This window comes from Vombatus ursinus, unplaced genomic scaffold (genome assembly GCF_900497805.2).
Source record: "Vombatus ursinus unplaced genomic scaffold, bare-nosed wombat genome assembly UNPS02014812.1, whole genome shotgun sequence".
NCBI classification, from domain to species: Eukaryota; Metazoa; Chordata; class Mammalia; order Diprotodontia; family Vombatidae; genus Vombatus; species Vombatus ursinus.
The window spans coordinates 94,338,169-94,361,559 of NW_020954590.1; the positions used below are offsets into that span (position 1 = coordinate 94,338,169).

At 35.5% G+C, this 23,391-nt stretch overlaps 1 protein-coding gene across 1 annotated transcript in view; it reads right to left on the reverse strand.

Annotated features, from left to right (window-relative positions):
• Window positions 1-719: 719 nt before the first annotated feature.
• Window positions 720-23,391, reverse strand: part of LOC114054025 (transient receptor potential cation channel subfamily A member 1-like) — a 75,152-nt gene continuing 52,480 nt past the window's right edge. The window contains exons 18-27 of the mRNA XM_027877101.1: window positions 20,262-20,332; window positions 19,695-19,857; window positions 17,910-17,999; window positions 14,297-14,466; window positions 10,267-10,396; window positions 9,783-9,965; window positions 8,287-8,355; window positions 2,984-3,094; window positions 1,686-1,783; window positions 720-921 (exon numbers count right to left, since the gene is read on the reverse strand). Of these exons, the coding sequence (XP_027732902.1) occupies window positions 720-921; window positions 1,686-1,783; window positions 2,984-3,094; window positions 8,287-8,355; window positions 9,783-9,965; window positions 10,267-10,396; window positions 14,297-14,466; window positions 17,910-17,999; window positions 19,695-19,857; window positions 20,262-20,332 (1,287 nt within the window). The remainder of the gene's footprint in view (window positions 922-1,685; window positions 1,784-2,983; window positions 3,095-8,286; window positions 8,356-9,782; window positions 9,966-10,266; window positions 10,397-14,296; window positions 14,467-17,909; window positions 18,000-19,694; window positions 19,858-20,261; window positions 20,333-23,391) is intronic.

Genomic DNA, 23,391 nt, shown 5'->3' on the forward strand with positions numbered 1-23,391 from the left:
CACTAGTTATAGTTTATTAGGATGATTACTGGAACTGGACATAACAGCACAGCACATCAGATTTACATAAAGGGAAAAGCCATTCTTTTCATAGAGGTTAGATTACTATTATCTTCACATATAAAGCTCTGATGACATCAAACACTTTGGTGGTAAGCAAGCAGGATCAGGAGCAAAGCCTATTCTAAAGAGCATATAGAGTAAATACAGTGTTCACAATGTAAATTGAAGAACAGTAGAACAACTGGCAGGGGCCAATATAGTTCCTATGATTATGCTCTACAAGGTTACCTATTATTCAAGATAAGCATCCCAGAGTTATGCTTATTGACATTTGAGTTTTAAAATTATATCCATATGGGTGACTTCTTGTCACTTGAGTAAGATTTTTTTTCTTACACTGTTCTAGAATATTTTTTTACTCGCTCAAATAATGGATATGTTTCAAATTGAAGATATCAGCAGGGACATATTTTTAAAAATATATTTTCAATGAATGAAACATACCAGGGAGGTCAAAATGGGTTGTTTAATTTTATATAAATTTTAAGAACATTTTATTCTATTTAAATTGCTCATACAATTAGAATTATAATTCTCTCTTCCTTTTCCCTCCTCTCCCTCACAAATGGAAATTGGATAGGATAAAATGAGCAAAATTACCAAATGAACTCAGTTAAAAGAACAGCAATCCTAAAAGAATACCTAACTGTGTGATGCTAAACACAATTTGTTTTTCTTTTCATTGCTTTTAGCACACTGTGCCACTTGCTATTTTTCTGTAACTGTTGGTTTCTAAATCTTTGTTGAAATGAAAAACTGCTATCTTCATCCTCGGCCTCAGAGACGATCTCCATCTTCTGAATGATGAGCTTGACAAGCTCATGCTGTTTCTCCAGGAGCAAAGCAAGATCCTTCAGCCTAAAGGTATGTGCACAATTTATTCATTATTTTTAAGTTTAATTCTCTTTCAGCCTAATGACTGAGCTACAGCAAGGACTAGGACTCCATCTCTCCTCTCAATCCAGCCAAAAACCCATTTCCAAGTCATTCCTCCCCAGGTGCTTATTTCAAAAGGCAAGGAATCTGAGAGGAAGGTAGCATATATGATAACCTGGGGCATCTGAGCTTTGGTTAGTTAACTATGAATTAGGAAAGATATGCTAAGCAAAATTGAACCGTTCAAACAAAATGATTTCTGCCTTAATGTTTAGATCCAATAGAGCAAGCTGGGAAGCTTGGTGCTTTCTCTATGACAGATTATTTCTCAAGCAGCAATTTTATCATTTCAGTGTTCCCAGAAGAGAGATTTATTGCATTTTGCCTCTATCCACGTGGTCCTTATGAAGTTGTGAGCCTTACAATGAAGGAATACATAATGTTCATCAAGTCCTTTAAAACATGTTTTCTAGAAAACCATATCACCATAGTATGTGCACCTAAATAAAATGCCTATGTAGATAACTTCTCTTAAATATTATCAAAACAATTCCTTATAAATAAATGGAGAAAGCTTGTTCATAGATGGGATTCAAACATTGATACCAAACCCCCAGGAAAAGCACCTTTTAGTCCCACTTGCCATCATATTATCAATATCAGTCAATTAAACAACAGGTTCCCTGACACTAATCCACAATTACTCATGAGGTTATTTGATATGGAAAGAGAAGCAAAAATGATACCTGTATTTCTGCTTCAAAACTTCAACTTCTAAAGTCTTATCGGCATACTGTGTTTCTGGTTTTTTATATTGAGGACAAAAACAATACTGGAATAGATTCTGTGGGATAAAACGAGACAATTGAACCATCATTTGATTATACTAGTAACACTACATGAGATATTAATTCTCTAAAATTATCTGCACACTTTCAGTAAAATGATATTAAATGACAAATTCACTCGGTAAATTGTTTTATGAAATTGTGCCATAAATGATTATCCACATTTTCCCAGTCAGGTTTAAATAGTTGTAAGAGTATTTGTTGCTGGGAAGTTTTCACTGAAGAGGGAAGAAGTGATCTTTTATCTTGTCTGTAATAAGAATGCGCACTGAGAGTAAGAAGGACAATAAGCAAATAACAGGATGTACCTTACATGTGTTATAGAAGAGTATGCCCGGTTCATTTTCTTCAAATCTTCTACAAACTATTATGTTAAATTAGATAAGTGTATGTGGCTATGGACTGATATAATTTTAGGTGAGTCTAAACAGAACCTTCACTAATTAAGGTCCTATCTACCTTGGCTTTTTTCAAACCTGCTAATTATTGGAACAAAACTCTTCTAAAACCATTACTGATTGCCATTGAATTCTTGACTTTAAGAAGGATGTTACATATAATGTCTAATGTTTTGCATTAAAGCAGAGGCTTTGACCAAGAGCACAAGCTTTTAATGACAAAGTTGGCATTAGAATCCAGCTCTTAGAATTCCAGGTCAATATTTATTGAATCAATACGTTCCCCTGTATGATCCTGTACGTGTTAACGTTAAGGAACAAATGTATGAAAATTACACTTTTAAAAGGATATGAATTTAAATATTAACATTGTAGTTTCTTTCCTCTTGGTCCCTAGGTTTAAAGCAGTTATACTTGAATGAATGAGCTAGCATTATACCTTTTAATCTTTTTGGGTCACATTTTTCAACTATGCCACAGTAATGATTACTCACTATTAGGGCTAGTGTGGAAATGGTTATATTCAGCCCTATCATGGAGAAGGGAATAAATAACTGAGTTTGGGAGATCGTAGATCTCGTAGATCATTTCGTAGATAGATTTAAATACATTTTCATCACCCCTTCTTATCCATTTCGTATTATCCTCCTGACTTGAGCCAATGCACCTTCTTTTTAAAGGGTAATTACTTCCTTCCCACAGACAGGGTTAGTTTCAAAGTCCAAAAAAAGAAGTCCTGAAATATAACACCATATAAATGCCAAGCACTATAACTTTATTATGATTGCATGCATTTACCATAATTCCAAAGGTCTTTCTCCTGTTAGGATACACAGTAATCGATTCCTGGTCCACCTTACTTAGGAACCAAAATGGCAATTTTTTCTCTAAACTGGTATGAAGTTTCACCTAACATATAATAATATAGCAAAAATATACTCATTAGCAAGATCATTAAATATGTTACATATAGTTTAATGATAAAACTTAGCTGGAATTCATTACATTATCCTATTATTAAAAATCACCTAAGAACTTATTCTCCTCTCTTCCTTCAGCTCTACTTTACCCTTGCTACTCTTTTAGGTACCAACCCCAATCCCCATCTTTTACCTCATCCCATAGTATCCATCCAATACACAGCACATGGTGGAAGGATGGGCTAATAAGGGAGAATAGACAAAGGAGGGAAAAGTCAGTCTATTTTTCCTCTATCTCCCCTTCCTTGGAGAATTCATTCATTTTCAGTGCTTTAAATATGATGTCTAAGGCAATGATTCCCATATCACTATATGTATCTCACCTCTTCCAAGGTCAATGAGGTCTTGACATCTACCCTGTTACTCCACCCCTCCAACCCACCTACACACACACACACACACACACAGACACACACAACCCTGAATCACTATCTGGCCTTTCCATCTGCCATGAATCACATAAGCACATGAATCCTCATTTATGTATTCTCTTCCAATTAGAATATGAACTCCTTAAGAACAGAGACTGTCTTGATATATCCTCAGCACTTAGCAGAGCACTTTGCATATAATAAGCATTTAAACAATGCTCTTCTGTTCCATTCCATCCTATCTTGCCCTTTTACCTGCTCTGCAGTGTTCTATCTGCAATAACCCATGGGACATGCCCACTTATATGTACTGTTATCAACAAAGACAACAAAGACAAAAACAATACAAACTACCATCTTCCCACCAAGCCATTTTAATAAGTTTTTCAATTATGAAATCATTCACCCAAGTACATAACATTGGAACTGTCATTGACTATTCCCTTTTCTTTTTATTATATAATGAGAGGCAGTGTGGCCCGGTGGATAGAGAGCTAGTCTTAGAGCCAAAAAGACCTAGATTCAAGTTCTCTCTCTGAAATATATTGGCTTTGTGAGACTGGGCAAGTCACATAACCAATTAGGTAAGACTGTGCCAACACACTATCAAAACATGAGTTTCCTCATCAAGGAGTTCCTAATAATAGCGATAATAATAACATTAACAAGAATTTATATATCACTTTGTGGTTTGCAAAGTACTGCACATATCATTTCATTTGATCCTCATAGCAATGCTGTAAGATAGGAGCTATCATTTTTGTTGTTGAGTTGTTTCAGTCATGTCTAACTCTCTGTGAACCTATTTGGGGTTTTCTTGGCAAACATACTATAGTGGCTTGAGGAAACTGAGGCAAATAGGGTTAAGTGACTTGCCCAGATTCATGTAGTTAGTAAGCGTATGAGGCCAGATATTAACTCTGACTCTTCTGACTCAAGGGCTGACACTGTATCTACTGAGTCACCTAACTACCCAGGGTTCTGTCATTATCCCCATTTTATAGGTGAGAAAACTGAGCCTTAGAGAAGTTAAGTGATTTGCTCGAGGACATACTTGTCAGTAAGTGTTTGAGGCAGGATTTGAACTCAGGATCTTTCTGATTCTGAGTTGCAGTCCCTATTCTCTATTCAATAATAGATCAAATCTACCTGTTATACAGCACAAAGCTCATGAAGCATCTTCCTCACAATAAGTCTGAGGGGGGAAATATTTCCATTTTACTGATGAGGAAATGGATTTCCAGAGAAGCCATTTGCCTAGGGTCATACATTATAACCAGCCCTTAATAGGAATAACATTTGTGTATTGGCTTCCTTAAGTCTAGCACTCTTCACTACGTCAAATATGTCCAAACAGTAGCTGTGTTCTAGTGATTATTCTTTTGCGATGTCACACAGATTTAATTTTTCTGTTCCATTTCCACTACTACCATCTTTGTTCAGTCAGTCAACAAATATTGATCAAATATCATGTGCAAGGTACTGGGCTAAACAATGAGGGTCAATGCCACCACTACCACCACCACATCCCTGCCTTCAAGTATCTCAAATTTTAATGGTAGAGATAACATGAAAACATATATATACTAGACATATAGTATAAATGGAAGGTAATTTCATAGAGAAAGCATTAACAGAGTGGAGAATAGAGGAGAGGGGTAGGACAGGAAAGGCTTCCTGCAGAAGGTGAGATTGGAGCTGAAGGAAGACAAGATGGAGGTGAAGATTCGGCTGATTCTCCATCAGCTGCTCTTCTTCTCCCCACCCCCACAAAAAATCTCATCAAAATGAAGAATGATTCAGGTTTAGATACTCTACACTTTCTCAACTCACCCACATTTGTCTCTTCCCTCTGAATGGAGGGCTGCAGGGTGTAGCGCTAAACTACTCCAAAAGCCCCGTTTTATGGAGGGCTCACAGCCTTCCAGCTTTCCAACCCTTCACAGCTCTCCATCAGCAGTTCTAACTGACTTCCACTTCCAGAAGCCTTCCTGTCTTTCCCCTTTTCCTTTCTTTTTCAGCTTCCTTTTGTGCCTGTTCTCTCCCTAATTAGATTGTAAGCTTCTTGAGGCCAGGGAATATCTCTTTTTCTTATTTGTATCCCCAGGGTATAGCACAGTGCCTGGATATTAATAGGTGCTTACTAAATGTTCATTGAATTGAAGTGGGAGAGAGAAAGAGAGCAACTAATAAAAAGGTACTTTGCTGAGAGATGGCCAGTATTGCTAGATTGCCGAGTATGTGGTGGGTTGTAACTGTAAAAAGACTAGAAAAGTAGGAAGGGGCCATTATTGTCTAGGCTCCTATTTTACTTCTAATTGACATTACTGCAAGCATACTGTTAGAAATCTCTCTGCCTCTTCCCCCACTTCATATCAGCATGATTTAAAAAAAAAATTATATTAATCTTTTTTAAATACCATCTCCATTATGTCATTTCCTTTCCCAAGAGCTTAAATAGTCCCAGTACTATATAGTAAGTGAAGCTCAGTCTTGTAATCTTGGAATAAAAGGCCTCCCATAATCCGGGCTCAACTAATTATTCATGAGCATGAACTTTTTGTTTCAGTCAAGTAGATATTCTCACTGTTCATAAAACATAAAATATTAATTTCCACTTTTTTTGCCTTTGCTCATTTTCTTACCCATATCTGGAATGTTACTATCTTTCTACCCTATCTCCTCTAGAAAGCCTAGAGTATCTCCTAAATTTGTCATTTATTATATATATTGATCATTCACTTTTTCTATGTATTTAAGTCTTTTCTCTCCAATATACTCTCTAATGGCATCTGCTATAATGTGAGACATATATTTCATAGTTGATGAGAGGAGGCATTCAGTAAATGCTTTATTGCTTAACTCTCCTCTCAGCTAGATTTAGTGATTATATGTGTGTGTATATATGTGTAAATGTGTATATATTGTAATATGTGTATATGCATGTATGTATGTATATATACACATACTTATAACTATATATAAACACACATATATTTGTTTTATTGTATGTATGTTTGTGGTTGTATCATATATGTTATTGTTACATAGGATCTATCTCTCCCAGGCTGGAAGTGCAGAGGCTTCTCAGAAGCCCAATCTCAATACTGATCAGCACAGAAACTAATCTGTTCCATTTTTCCAACCTGGATTGGTTCACCCCTCCTTAGGCAGCCTGATGGCTCTCGAGCCTTAGGAGCCTCAACTAGTTTTTAAGCAACTTAAGGTCCTGCAGAAACCAAGCCTTTTGTCTCCTTTATATCCTCAAAATATGTAATATATTATTGTATCCACAGCAGATCTTAAAAGCTGTCTGTTGAATGAATGAATGAATGAATGAATGAATGAACAATAGGAGATAAAATAATTCTGAAAGATTAGAGTCAACTAGGTTGAGTGATCTCTAAACTTGTCAAACCATAAACATCCCTTCTATTATTTATGCTGTGGAACTTTGTAGATACAAATAATAATTATCAAATTCTTTGGGCAGACTTAAAATTCATTTTTGTGAAAAAAATTCATTCTACCCACTGGAATTCCTGCAATCCAACCTACCTCTTTATGGAAGTGTTTTGGCCCTTTGACTGGGCGAAACTAAAAATCAGGCTCCCAATAATTCAAAATAGAATGTCAACTCTGTAGCACATTCAGAATCTAAAGAATAAAGATCCTTCTTGAATTCATAATAGAGAACTGCAGCATTTCAGGTGGCTGGCAAAGACCTTATAGATTGATGACAATCTAATAGCTTCCAAAAGAAGGATGTCTTGGATATTTAATGAAGTGACAACTTTTTGGAGGAAGCTATTTTTTTTCTTTGTATCCCCAGAACCTAGTAGAGTGCCTGGTATATAGTAGATGCTAGAGAACTGCTTGTTGAAATGAATTGGATATTTGGCAAAGATAAGCTAAAAGACAAGTAAACTGGTTTTCCCTCTCGGTTCTCTAAATCTGTCCTATATTAATTTAGATAATCACAGAGCAATATCTGTACTATATTATCTCAATTCATAGGAAAAATTATTTCCCTGGATTATGCTTTTTTGTTAAAGTCACTAGTTTCTATAGGGGACCAACATAAGAAAGGTAAATTTGAAAAACATCAGCCTCTTCTGCAAAACCATATCCATTTATGTTACCCAATGTCATTTTTATAAGAGTATATATGATATATTTTTTTCTTGGAATTGATTGCTAGGAAAAAGTTCTTATTTCCAAATTAGACTATCAGATCTGTGAAATTCTCTCTTGGTCTCTGTCTGTCTGCCTGTGTCTCTCTTCCTCTCCTCTTCACCTCCCCCTTCCCCAACTGTGACAACAAATTCACAACCTCAGGACCGACAGTTAAAATTCATATCTACAATACAGTCTGAAGTCCCTAGTGTCCTCTAGCTTTTATTTTCCTGCTCCACAGTGAATATAATGAATGGCTGACTAGAAAGAGAATCACCTACTCAATGGGATATAAACCCCTGGATTCAAACACTAGCAGGGTGGTTATATGCTAAGAAGTGAAGAAGGGTGGGCAATCTCACCAATAAGAACATTCCTCCTAGACCAGACAACATGAAAAGTAAGTAGTCGAGATGCAATGGAAAAGTTCTTGGGAATAATTCAAATAATTATTGTGAAAATATTTGCTAAATAACTGCTCTATGACAACTAATTCTCAGGAAATCAATTAGTTCACATGCATAAATAATCACTGTAGGATTAGTCCCCATGATTTTATGCACATTCTGTTTACCTGCATGGCAATCCTTTTCAAAGAGGCATTCTTCTGTACCTCAGCAATGTCACCAACTGCCAAACCAATCTGTAATGTATTACCAAATTATTATTAACTTTCTAAGGTTAATTGGCTAATATTCACTCATTGATATTAACATTCTAGTGGCTTAGTTTAAAATGCACATGCCCCTTTGTGGGCTAAAATATCCAGAGATTCTATTTTATCAATTCCATTAGCATCAAACAACACTTAGGGTATACTAAATTTAGATAGCCTGATTCTCTGATTATAGACACACTCTGTTATTTGGGGTCAAAATGCCCATCTTGTTAGGTAAAACCTACACTATATTGGCATAACTTTTAAGAACCCAGTATCATCTCCACACTGTAATGGGCCATCAGCATAGGACTTCCTTTAAAATATAAATGTATACTATATAACACCATAGGGGGTCATGACATTTTGTGAAATCAAAGAAGTAATGAGGTGTTTCAACTCCAAAATGGCTCTAGGATTACTATTCCAGGAGTTTACAATAAAAAGCAGACACCATTGAAATGGGAAAATGTGTAGAAGATAAAATCATTAAACTGAGACCATAAAGAATCATGGTCCTAGGTGAATCAAGGAAAAAAAAAAGAACTCTTAGGGATGGGTTAGGAACTGGGATAAACTACTTAAGGCTTCTATCTCCAAAAAGAATAGGGTGAGAGGAAGTTATTAGCTTATTTCTGAAGAATACAAACTTAATACCAAAAAGTATAAAAGTGCTGGCATTTATCTAATAAAACTATTCAAAATACAACAAATTTAAGGAGGGAAGGAAACAGATATTTATTAAGTACCTACTATGTGCCAGGCACTGTGCTGAGTACTTTATAAATATTATCTCATTTGATCCTCACAACAACCTTGGAATGTAGGTGCTGTTATTATTCCCATTTTTATAGATGAAGAAACTTAGGCAGACATGGGTTAAATGACTTGCTCAGTGTCATATAGCTAGTAAGTACCTGAGTCTGGATTTGAACACAGGTCTTCCAGACTCCGGGAATTATGCTATATCTACTGCCCCATCTAGCTGCCTCTGAGGCAAGAAACAAGAATAAAAGTAGCATATTGGATAAATATTCATAAAGTGTTTACACTTTGATATTATCCAATAGAATATCATTAACTAAGCAAAGATAAAACTTAAAGGCATTGATTAATATATTAGTAAACTCTCTATACAATTCTGTATAGACATTTCTCACCCTTTCATTCTACCTGTTTTAGAGTTGGAGATCAGGGGTTAAAACGTACAGTGGAATGGTGAAATAAGGGAGATTCTCCACCATGGAGCATTAGTTTGAATACTTCTTTGTAATAGCCAAATGGTACATCATGGAGAAGAATCATGATTACAAGAAACAACGATTATAATAACTATTCATCATGATTGATCACAGGCTATCAACATCAAAATGACTACATGACTAAGTGTTGAATCAGTAAATATTACTTACAAGTAAATTCATTAGAACAATTGGAATGTACAGGGTGAAGACAACAAGGAAAGAAAATGATAGAAAGGGATATGGCAAATGATTTCCGAGGAATGGATTAAGGAATCCGTCATGGTAATTTATATCTCCCAGCATCATGCTAAAGGTCTGCATTATAGAGAGCATCGGGGTGTTGAATGCATCCTGGAGATTAGAAAAAAAGGAAGGTAATAAAAATAAAGTTCACAAACAATATGTGAGATCCACCTGCCCCCAAAGCAAATTATGAAGAAAGGATATACACAATGATAGGAGAAAAAACACCTTAGTGATGATCTCTTGTTTGGAAAATCAGAAATATTGGTTAAATCTCTTCCATTCACATATATTAAATGAGTATTCATCATGTAAAAAGTGATAAAATTGAATTTCAAAGATGATGGATGGATAGAGACACACTTGTTTTCATTATTCAGAATGTTAGCAATTACAGTGGGTATCTTACCTGTAAACCCAAGAGAACATAGAAGCCAAGTCCAAAAGCCAAAATCAGGAAGAAAAATACAAAAGTAGTTTTCAGCAAGGTTTTAGTAATTTCTAACAACATTACAACATAGATCCCACAATTTTCAAATCTAGAAAAAAGCATAAGAACAAACAAAAAGTTTTAAATGCTCTATCTTCTGTATATGATATAGTTTGCTATTTTGTTTACTTTGGTCTTTGCACAGTACTTGGCATATACTATTTACTACCTTAGTGCTCTTTCATTCATCTGTTCTTTATACAGAATCAGTTCATTTTTATGACTCGTCAAACCACAAACCAGGCTTCATAGGTCAGAAGGCTGAAGTGCATTTTAAATGAAGGCAGCATTGGGTTACTAGATATGAAGGCAGAAGTGATTATGTGTATGGATAATTTTTTCTTCTTAAGTCAGTTACCCAGTTTGTGGGATACATGGAAAACCTGTGTTACCAATTATCTTGAATTATATCTTGAATTAACAGTGAAAAGAGAGGAAGCATGGGGCATCAGATAAAGGTCTTGAAGTAGATTGGTTGACCTCTGGTCAAATCCTGCCTCTGACCCATATTAGCTGTGTGACTTGGGCAAGTCACTTTTACATTCACTGCCCCCAGGAAAATATGTCAAAAATGAGCTATTGATTTTTATTAGTGAGGAGAGAGTTTCTATACTGGAAGTTTTATATGCTAATGAACACAAAGGCTTGGAGCAAAAAAAAATAAAGGAAAGAAGAAAATATTTCAACCTTCTGATATTAAAGATGATTCATTATTTGGGTAAGTGCTTTGATTTTTTTCCCCCAGAAAAAATGATGAATTCACAAATAATACACATGGTTCTTTATTACAGTCAACAAAATTCATGATAATCTTCTCTAGGTGCTGATGCAAGTCAAGTAGGGCTATTAAATATATCAACAGCACATTCAGTTAGGACCCATACCTCCTGGCCTGTAGCTGTTTAAGATTGCTCGCATGTTACCAGTGTGGTGGTTCCTTTCATCAGAAAACTGTGGGAAGCACGAGCTACCTATTCACCCTATGATTCTTGTTCATCTCTGTCTCAGCTCACTTAGTGGACCTAGGAACTGGTACTGAATCTTATGATTGTGTAGAAGGTCTAGAGCATTGAAAAGATATTAATAAAATTGATCTATAATTTTCTTTCTCTGATTTTTCTTTTCCTGATTTAGGTATCAGTATCATATTTGTTTCATAAAGGGAGTTTGATAGGATCTTTTCTTTGCCTATCACTCCAAATTATTTAATATTGGAATTAACTGATTTTTAAATGTTTGATAGAATTCACTTTTAAATCCATCGGGTCCTGGTGCTTTTTTCTTAGGAGTGTCATGTATGGTCTGTTCAATTTCTTTTTCTAAAATAGGTCCATTAGATATTCCATTTCCTCTTCTCCTAATCTAGGTGACTTATATTTTGGTAAATATTCTTCCATTTCACTTAAACTGTTAAATTTCTTGGCATATAATTGTGTAAAATAACTCCTTATAATTGCTATTTTATTGATGTAAGCATTTAGAGAGATAAATTTTCCTCTGATTACTGCTTTTGCAGTGTATCATAAGTTTTGAAATGTTGTCTCATTGTTATTCTCTTTAATTAAATTATTGATTATTTCTATGATTTGTCCTTTAATCCACTAATTCTTTAAGATTAAGTTGTTTAATCTCCAATTAGTTTTTGATCTATGTTTCCACGGTCACCTATTAAATTTACTTTTTTATTGCGTTGTGATCTGAAAAGGATATTTTTAATATTTCTGCTTTTTAGTATAATTTTTTTATGTCCTAATACATGGCTAGTCATTGTAAAGATACCATGAACTTCTGAGAAAAAGGTGTATTCCTTTTTATTTTCATTCAATTCTCTCCAGATATATATCATATCTAACTTATCTAAAATTTTATTCACTTTTTTGACAACTTCCTTGTTTATTTTTATTAGATTTCTCTAGTTGTAAGAGGGGAAGAGTTAAATCCTCCACCATTGTAGTATTGCTATCTATTTCCACCTGTTATTCATTTAACTTTTCTTTCAAAAATTTGGTGCATGTAGGTTCAGTATTGATATTTCTTCATTGTCTATGGTACCTTTTATCAAAATGTAGTTACCCTGTTTATCTCTTTTAATTAAATCTGTTTTAGCCATAACTTTGTCTGAGATCATGAATGCTACCACTGCTTTTTTTTTGTATCAGCTGAAACACAGTAAATTCTACTCTAAACCTCCATTTTAACTCTGTGTGTATCTCTCATTCTTAAAATTAATGAACATGGATGCATGTTCAAAAATCCTAATAAAACGCTAGCTAAAAGATTACAACAATATTTTACAAAGATTATTACATTATGACCAAATGGGATTTATACCAGGAATGCTGTGATAGTTTAATATAAAGAGAGCTATTAACATAATCGAACATATCAATAATAAAAGTTTTTAAAAATCATGTGATTTTATCATTAGCTGCAGAAAAAGCTTTTGATAAAGTACAACACTCATTTTTACTAAAACACTTGAAAGTATAGATACAAATGGATTTTTCCTTAAATTGATAAAAAGCACCTATATAAAATCATCAGCAAGCATTATTTGTAATGGGGATAAGCTAGAGGCCTTCCCAGTAAGATCAGGTATGAAACAAGAATGTCCAATGTCCCCTTGTACTGGAAATCCTAGCAATAGCAATAAGAGAAGAAAAAGTAATCACAGAACAAGAATTTACTCAGGGGATATTAAGTTACTGACTCTTGGTCACAGAATTAGTGGCAGAATTTAAACCAAACTTAGTCTCAACTAAGGTTTCAAGACTCCATGGGCAGGGTTTTGTTTTGTTTTGTTTTTTGACTTTTTACCATACAACATATTGCATGGAAAAGGCTGGATTTGACTCAGAAGACCTGGATTTCAGTTCCACCACTACCACTTACAACCAGTGTGACCTTTGAAAAAATCACTTAACTTTTCTGACCCTTAGTTTCCTATTTTGTAAAATGAAGGAGCTGAACTAGATACTCATAAGTCCTTTCAGTTCTAAATGATACTATGGCTACTTCCAAAAATGTAGGAAAGAATCCTCTTATATCTTCCATCCATCACTCAAAACAAAGTCAATTGCAAGTCAGGTCATCATCTCCCTGGTGTCATGGTCCTCTTTGAGAAAGAAGGACAAACACAACAACCTGTGGACATATAGACACAAAGAGAAACCTGGAATTTCCCCTCCTAAAATGTGAAATCATTCACTTTTCTTTCTCACATTCCTCCTTTTACTGTTCCCATCTCTTCAACAAAACTGCCCCAACTCAAATGTATTTTTCTGTAATTATTTTTTAATTTCAAATTTAAATACAAAATAAGAAAAGAAAAAAGAAACAAACTTAAATACTAAAACTAGAAAAACCTAAAAAAGTAAGAAAAAAAATTGCCATGTGCACAGCAAAACATAAGAGAGAATTCTCAAATGTCTTAATAGTGCAGCATGTGGCCGAATGGGTGAACAATGAGATAGCAGGTGAATCAAGAAGCAGCCAGTCAAATATTGACAACTATTTTCACCATAAATATTGATTTAGTTTGATCCCTGAACTGAGGAAGTGAGTGCTATTAACGTATTATGAAGAAAACAATTTGATATATTTTATTTCCAAAAGTTCTCATATTTTGAAAAGGAATTAGCCTGTACCCTAAAATGAAAACAGCAGTTACCTTGGAGAAGCATATTACTATTTATCAAAAGTGTGTGTGTGTGTATGTGTGTATACATGTATATATGTACATATATATATGTATATACATACACACATGAACATGTATTAGTATATATAATAGCATATATGATAATATACATTTATAACTACTATGTGTAAAGTTTGATGATTTAAAAAATAGTACGAAAAAAACAAATGCCACCAAAATTCAAAATTCAATTGTATTTTGGAAGTTTTTTTTTAAAGAGAAGTTAGAAACCAAATAGATCAGCTTTACCTCTGCAAATACAACAAGAAGTTCATCCAGAAAAGGAAAACAGAAATTGCTCCACACTGCCACTGTAGGTTAGCTGGTATGCCAATGAATAAGGGTGACACAAAAACAATGCTAGTTGTATAAATTGTCCATTCTATGAGGTTGGTGGGATCCAAAAAATAATTCATTCTCTGGGATTTAAAAGAAAGAGAAGATTTCAATGATATATCAATATGACATGATATTAATGTACTATGATGGAGGATGTCAGACGCTCTCTCCAACCTCCTCCCCAGTATAGTTAATACCAATATTTCTTCAGAATTCATAAGATCATGGAGTTTAAAGCTGATTCACCAGATATTATCCAGCACAATCTTTCCTATTTTCTCCATGATGAAAATGAACCATACAAAGGCTGACTTCTCCAAAGTCCCCTGGATAATAATAGTTACCTGGAATTTGAACTAACAGGTGGAAAGTTATGGGGGAATAGGAAAAGGGAAGCTATTGAGGGAATACCTTTATAGGTCTAGGCTCCCAGGACTCTTGCTATGGATTCATGCCATCTAGAGCAAACCTATGTCTTCAGTTCTGATTGGAAACACTATGAGAGTTCACTATACACTATTCAGCCCATAACAGTTGAAGTCTTCCTGAAAGATATGCTCATCTCAGGGCATATATGTGAATTAACACTGCAAGAAGTAGATTCCTGAGAGTCAGAACAGACTTTCAAGTCTCAATCGACCTTCTCAAAGGAACCCACCTAATAGTTAGGATTGGCATCTTATTCTCAAGATTTAAATGAAAGTTTAGGCCATGGCATCCTAACTAACCATCCCCAGAATTCTTTGAAATTTGTTCTCTTAAAATCTAGATTGCATGTCAGACTATGTCAAGTTTTCTTCTCCTCTACTACAGATTCAGATTTGATGGTAAATTCTCTTCATGGATGCCTCCATTCTTGAAGAATTAAATTATCATTAAGGTAAGTCAATAAATTATTAACTTTTCTGAGCTCCAGCAGATGGGCAGACAAATGAAAGTCCCCATGACTACGTCATGTCTTTGGGATGAACCTGTGATCTATTTCCTGATTTATCATCTATTTCCCCTTTCGGTCCAAGTGGTTATCTGTTCATGTGACAGTATCACTTATGTTTTACCCTCTGCTGATCTTCACTGAAAAGCTTTTAACCATGTTTATTCTCTCTGATACTAAGATTTTCTCAAATATAGCTCCTTGGTATACAAATGCTGTCCACCTACCATAAATTACTTATGCTGTTTCTTTCAAACAATCAGACTGTCTCAGGGCCTAATTTCAATCATGGGACTGATCACAGGCCTTTCTTATTTCCTTCAATTGTTAGTGTTTTCCTCTGAAAGTACTTTGTATTTCCTTGTCTGTGTACTTATTATTCTGTCCTTCCAACCCTTAGTGGAACATACCACTTAAGAATAAGGGCCCTTTCTTTTTTGTATTTTCATCCATAGCACTCAACAAAATGCAGGAATAGAGGAGGTGCTTGACTCACAGTTCTCCTCACTCCAATCTATCTTCCCCATAGCCACTGAAGTGATTTTTTTAATGCACAGGTTTGATTACATCAAGTCAAGTCAACAAGCACTTATTAAGCACCTGCTATATACCCAGCACTGTCCTAAGGGCTGGGGATTCAAAGAAAGACAAGAATAGTCCCTGTCTTCCAGGAGCTTACAATCTAAATACCACTCTCCTACTCAATAAACTTTAGCACCTCTTTATCGTATCTAGAATCAAACTCCTCTGCCTATCATCTAAAGCTTTTTACAATCCAGTTTCTTAACTTTCAAGTCTTCTTACACATTATCCCCCTCAAAACTCTACAGTCCAGCCATATTGGCTTACTTGCTGTTTCTTATAAGGACATTCCATCTCTTGTCTGTATGACTTTGCACTGTCTAGCCACCGAGTCCAGAATATTCTCCCTCCTTAATTCCAAATGTCAGAATCCTTGGTTATCTTCAAGTCTCAATTCAAGCACAACTTTCTATATTAAGCATTCCCTGACCAGTAGCAAATATCCTCCCTCCCAACACAACCTTTTGTTGATTTTATATATATTTTGCATATACTTCTAAATATCATTGCCTCTACTGTTAGAATGTAAGCTCCTTGAGGTCAGGAACAGTTTTATTTTTGTCCTTTTAGCTCCAACCTTTAGTACAGAGCTTGGTGCATAGTAAGTTCTTAATAAACGCTCTTGTCAAGTTGTCACTTAATTTCATGACAAGTGTTAGCAAGTCATTTAATTTCTCAGTGCCTAAGACAACTCTCCAGGACTATAAAATGTTTGGAACAGTTGCCAGTCTGCATGGACAAAGTGTCCTTACTGGCAGTTCATTATACCAATGAAATCACAGGTCTGGACCAAAAAGATGCATGTTGAATTGAACAGAATATGACTAAGTTTGACTCCTTATTTTAGGATTATTTTCACCTTTCTTGCCATCAGTGCTTCAGGCATTTGTCTACAGATGTATAAAGCCAGAGATTGCATTGTTGACTCCTTTGTTGTATATCTCCTACAAAGGCACAACAGTTGGAAACTGAGCTGGTCCAGGAACTGAGTGCAAGGCAACTAGATTGTATTACACAGTATAAAAGTCTTATTAACAAAACCATTCTCTCAATAATGACATATGAGTACCACTCATGCAGAACACAACCATTTTGGAAGAATCAAAATAACAACTGGGCACAAGGAGGCAACAGTATGTCACCATTGCTAATGTGTAAGTAGGAGGGGAAAATATATTACCAGTGACCAAAAGTGAAGATGGAAGAAAAAAGAAACAACAAATATACTGGCCATGCAATACGTAACCCAGAGATAATAATGCCCTGGAGGAAAGCCTCTAGTTCATTGTGCGTAATCCTTTACGGAAGAAATGGGAAAAAAAATGGAGAGATAAGAATCACATGACTCAAAAGGTGTGAAGGCACTGCTGTTTGCCTTAGTCACAGAACTACCACAGTCAAAGAAACCTGGCTTAATCAAAGTCACATTCAATTTTGTATCATGACTACTTTCTACCTTTAATCAGCTTGATTGGAATTTAAGAAAACTAGTTCATGTCAAGGAGTATATAGTGACAGAACTTGGAGGAAAAGAATGCTCTGACATGATGCCTTCTATACAGAGAAGATACTCAATTAGTATTTGTTAATTGATTGATTGAACAGGCTTGGAATATAAGATTCAAATTAACATATTCACAACCTGATGTGTCTACCATGCCAAAAAAAAAAAATCAAAACAGACATAAGGAGAATCACATAGCATGCATTAGTAAAACAAGTCAGAATTCTTAGACAGCCTCAGATCTATAATGGATAAAAAGCCCCACAGAATCTGTGTGTCTGACTCAACACAGGAACAATAAGTAACATTAAGGAATATTAAGTAACAGTCTTTCCTGAAATATTTTGATGTGTATTCTAATTAAGTTCTAATTAAGAAAGCAGTTGTGTCAGTTGCCTCTACTGAAAGAAAATTTTCCATAATATATTTTTCTATTAGACCAATCAATGTTCTTCATTTTGAGATAGCCACAATTATGAAGATATAATAAATATAGTTATTACCTGTTGGAAGATTTGTATCATTTCTTTGCAAAATCCAAATACACTTGACAGAAAAACTAAAATCATACAAACTTTGATGAGATATGAATTCTGAAATAGAAAAGTATGCCAAATAAGTAAGTTGATGAAATGCCAATGTAAAATGAAATGGTAATTTAATGTGTTCGCATTTGTCTGGTGGTAAATTTTATTTCTGTTTTGGGTACTTTTTTATTTTATATTAGTTGTGATTCAAACAGAGAGGTCACTCTGAAGACAATATATTAGTTTTATGGAAATGGCAATAAAAATTATATTTCCTTTATTCAGAGAGTTATAGAAAAATATAACTCTACACCTAAATGAGATGCTACATAGGAAGAACCACAACATAGAAAATATGTTTAATAGGAATGTATATGTAGAGCCTATATAAGATTGCGTGCTGACTCGGGGAGGGAGGCAGGGAGGAAGGGGGAGAAAAATTTAAAACTCAAAAGCTTATGGAAGTGATTGTTGATAAATCAAAGTAAATTAATAAAATAAAGAAAAAAAAGAAAAAAAAAGAACCACAACATACAGACAAGCAGATCAAATAGCTTCAGATTGTATGATGCTGTTACTCCCCCTGCCAAAGTGGACCAGCAGAGGCCGGCCATGCCTGAGAGGAGGAAAAGCTAGCCCTCTGCACTCTGTGCTCTCTGGTTATCTTCACCTTGACTATTTTCAGCCCTGCCACTGCATTCAACTTTTCTTACATCTTTTTCTAAGAACTGTCATCAAATCACCACTCCATTGCCTGTGGAAAGGGTTCATTATTGGAATGTTCCATTGTTACTCTCATTATTTTTGTGATTGCCCAGACCACGGGCCTTCCCTGGCTACTTTTCCTCCATGTGTGCTGTCTCCCCCTCACAGGCTCCTTAATGTCAGGGACGGTCTTAATTTTATATCTGGCTCTGGAAGGAGAATACTTAGAACTTAATAAATGCTTTTTATTCAATCATTCATTCATTCTGTAGATTAATCACATTAGTTAATGTACTACGATTTCAGAATGACTATCAGTCGTACCGACTCACAATGATATAGCACTCTCAGGTTAAAGTCCTTTACTCAGAAAAATACTGCGAGGCACTTTTAATGAATATTATCATCCCATTTTACAGCAAAGGAAACTGAGGCTCACAGGGGTAAGATGACTTGCCTAAGACCACATAACTAATTCTAATGTTAAGGCTGGGTTTCAAACCTTTGTTTCTTCTGACTTCATGTCCAGTACTCTTTCTGCTGCATTTCTTCTTTCTTATTATGAACGAATGAAAAAGCATTTATTAAACATAGTACAGTGTTCCAGGCACTGCACTAAGTACTAGGGATATAAAAGGAGAGACATTTTCCATCCTCAAGGGGCCTACATTCTGTTGGGGAAAGATAATACATATGGAGGAGTGATGACCAGAGAAAGGAATTGATGAATATGTCCTTTCCAGAAGTAATGATACTATTGATTTGATTGCTGTACTCAGAGCAAAAAGTAGGAAGTGAGAGTGGGGTGAGAGGCAGCAGGCAAATAATGAGATCAACTGGTTAGATGGGGTATAAAGCTAAAGTACAGTCTAGGGACTAGGGTGAAGCCAATAGAGAGTGAACTAAGGAGACTATTTTTCATTCAGTTATCAATCTACTGGTTAGAGCCCTAGGCAGAACTATTTGCCTAATATGTCAAATGGACCATCTTTTAATCATTCATTTTTAAAAATGTCAAATTTAAGTCAAAGAATGGAAAGAAATTGAAAATAATACCTTAGTGTCTAAAGATGCTGATCCATTGTTGGTACCATTGATGATACCTGCTGAATTGAAAGCCAAACCTGGCTTTATATTAGAAATGAGAATGGTCATTGGAATAAGGCCAAGACAGTACAATCCTAGGTTCATAACATGGGCTCTAAACCCATAAGCCATCCTAAAAAGCAAAATGTGTAAAACATAATTTATATATTTTCAACAAAAGGTTTTCTTTTTCTCTTTGTGGTAGACAGTTTAAGATCTACATAAAAGAAAAGTTCATCTCTCAGCAATCTAGTCCATTGTCTACCTACAGATCCTTAGAGTTAGGAAGAAGTTTGTTAAGTCTTAGCTGATTTAGCACTCTCCTGGGTATGGATTTACTTCAGACAGCCAGGCTAGACAGTATCAAAATCTCCCATGAGTGAGAAAGTAGTATTTAAGAACTTGTCCACGTTAGATTACAAAATTTGATATTACAAAGGAATTACTTATCTTGAGTGAAACCTGTTTAGAAATCAGAAAGAGGTACATACAAATGTCAATAAGAATTTACTCATGCTTAGAAAATTCAAATCTTACCATTTCATAAGTAAATATTCTCTGCAAATAGGGTGGGCAAGAAGGTCTCTACAATTATGTTGTACCATTTTCTGCATGTAACATATGGAAAAAGTGAAACAAATTAAAAAAAAATTAAAATTCGGTATAAAAAGCTTAACTTTCTATGACTATACCATGCAATATGAACATAAAATCCAGCAGTAAAATAACAATTTTAATAGTTTATAAATGTACCACCTCAGGTGCATGCTTGCTGATTGTTAAGTTTTCTACTTTCTTCAAAGAGGTTGAAAGCTGTAGTGAGGATGTGAGAGTTATATCCCCAAAAAAGATCATAAGCTTTTCAAGAGGAAGTACTCTTTAGTTGTTGTTTTTTTTATCTTGGTATCTCTAACACCTAGGAGGCTGCCTTACACAGAATAAGCACTTAATCAGTATCATTGAATTTGATGTTGTTGGAAGAATATTTATATATGTATATATATACATATATTTATATACACATACATATATTCTCACACATACAGACATATAAACATGTATATGTACACACATATATACACATATACATACAAACATACACATATATCCACATACATATGGACATATTCATATGCAAGCATGTAACACATATATGAATACATGCGCATATACATAAAAACATATGTAGAATATTTCCCCAAAGTTTAAAGTTGCAAGAAGCATTTGGGACACCCCTTACATACATGTATACAGAAACATATGTATATATGTATATATTCTATACATAGATTTCATATAAGCATATACACTTAAGTTTACAGTTATGTACATGTATCAACATTACTGCTGATTTATATATATGTAGGTATAGTGTACATATAAACATTCTTCCAACAATGTCAAATTCAACAATATGTTAAGTTTGAGATGCCTCTAGAACACTGAGTTTGAAATGGCTGATATGCAGTTGGTGAAGTGAGACTGTCACTCGGGAGAGAAGCTAGGACAGGCTGGGTATATAGTTCTGTGAGTTATCTGCACAGAGATGATAATTGGATACATGAACACTGGTGAGAACCCCAACTGCTTATAGAGAGAAAAGAGGAGATTGAGGATACTGAGTTGAGATATCCCCACAGTTAGGGAATATGAAATGGCTTGTGATCAACAAAGGAGAATGAAAAGTAGCAGTAAGTGAGGTAGGAAGACAACCTACCTATAGGTTCTTCTAGGTTCCCCAGGATAGCAGTGTTAGGAAAACCCAGAGAGAAGAGAGGATATAAAAGAGGATGTTGGTCACTGGTGCCAAAAACTGCAGAAGGGTAAATGAGGATGGGGACAGAGAAGAGGCCATTAGATTTTGCAGATAGAAGAGCACTGGGAACTTTGGGTAGAGTAGTTTTTATTGAGTCACAAGATTGGAAGCAGATGGGAGGAAGTTAAGAAGAGCCTTTGAGGAAAGGAAGTGGTGGCCCTGTGCATACACAGCTCTTTCAAAGAATTTGGCTGGGAAAGAGAGCAGAGATTGAAGATCACGTTAATGGAGATAGTTGAATCTTGCCAGCGGTTTTTGTTTTTTTTTCTTTAAGCAATTGGAGTTAAGTGACTTGCCCAGGATCACACAGCTAGTAAGTGTCAAGTGTTTGGTCTGAAGCCGGATTTGAACTCAGGTCCTCCTGACTTCAGGGTCCATGCCCTATCCATTGCACCACCTAGCTGCTCCTGCTTACCAGTGTTTTTAAGGAAAGGAAGACTTGATTGTGTTTGCAGGCAGCAGGGGAGGAACCAGTAGCTAAAGAGAGACTGAAGATTTGGGGGAATGACAATGGGGCTCATCTGCTAAGGAAAGTGGGAAGGGATGTGAACACTTGATGATGAAATTCTTCTGTCAATGCAGACTGACAGTGTTATGCACTTTTGTACAACTTGAAATCTTAGAGAATTACCTCAGAGAGTTATAATACAAAGTGGTTATGGGACTTGCTCAGAGTCACACAGCCTGTATGTATCAAAGGTAGGACTTGAATTCAGATCTTCTTGGCTGAGACCAGCTCTCTCTCCACAATAATAACAACATTTAATAGGTCATGTAATCAGGAAGACTCATCTTTCCTGAGTTCAAATCCAGCCTCAGACACTTACTAGCTGTGTGACCCTGGGCAAGTCATTTAACTCTAACTCAGTTTTCTTATTAGTAAAATAAGCTGGAGAAGGAAATGGCAAACCACTCCAGTATCTTTGCCAGGAAAACCCTAAATGGGGTCACAAAGAGTCAGACACAACTGAAAAGCAACTGAACAACTAAATACTGGGTGCCAGAGCAGCTAGGTGGTGCAGTGGCAAGAGCGCTAGGCCTGGAGGCAGGAAGATCTAAGTTTAAATCTGGCCTTAGATGCTAACTAGTTGTGTGACCTTGGGCAAGTCACTTTATCCTAATCTGCCTCAGTTTCTCATCTGTAAAATGAGACACATTAGAGAAGAAAATGGCAAATCACTCCAGTGTCTTTGCCAAGAAAACCCCATGGACAAGGTCATGTAGAGTTGGACATAACTGAACAACAACAATTACCACTACCACTACCACCACCACCACCTCCTCCACCTCCTCCTCCCCCCTCCTCCTCCTCCTACTGCTACTACTACTACTTCTACTATTATGTGCTAAGCACTGTGTCAAGCACTTTACAATTATTATCTCATTTGTTTCTCTCAATAACACTGGGAGGTAAGTGCTATTATTATCCCTATTTTACAGGTGAGAAAACTGAGGCAAACATAAGATAAGTAAGTTTCCCAGGGTCACAAAGCTAATAAGAGACCAGAACTGATCTTAAGTCTTCCTGACTCCAGGTCTGAGACTTTATCTGCTGAGCCACCTAGCTATCCCATTATGCCACACTGTCTCTCATGTTCTTTCTCAAGCCTTTAAAAATTCCATTCTACTGGGACCACTGTGACCAGCATCACTTAACCAGCAGATTAGAAGCTCGCTTTTGTGATGGAACAGTTTTTTATGTTCAACTTTATTTCATTTAGATATTTCAATAAACACCTTACATGTCGAGAGCTTTGCAAACTATAAGGCACTATATCCCCATGAGCTACTTCTGTTATTATTTTCTATGCAAACAGAATGCTGTGCTTATGCTTCCAGAGGAGATTTCTG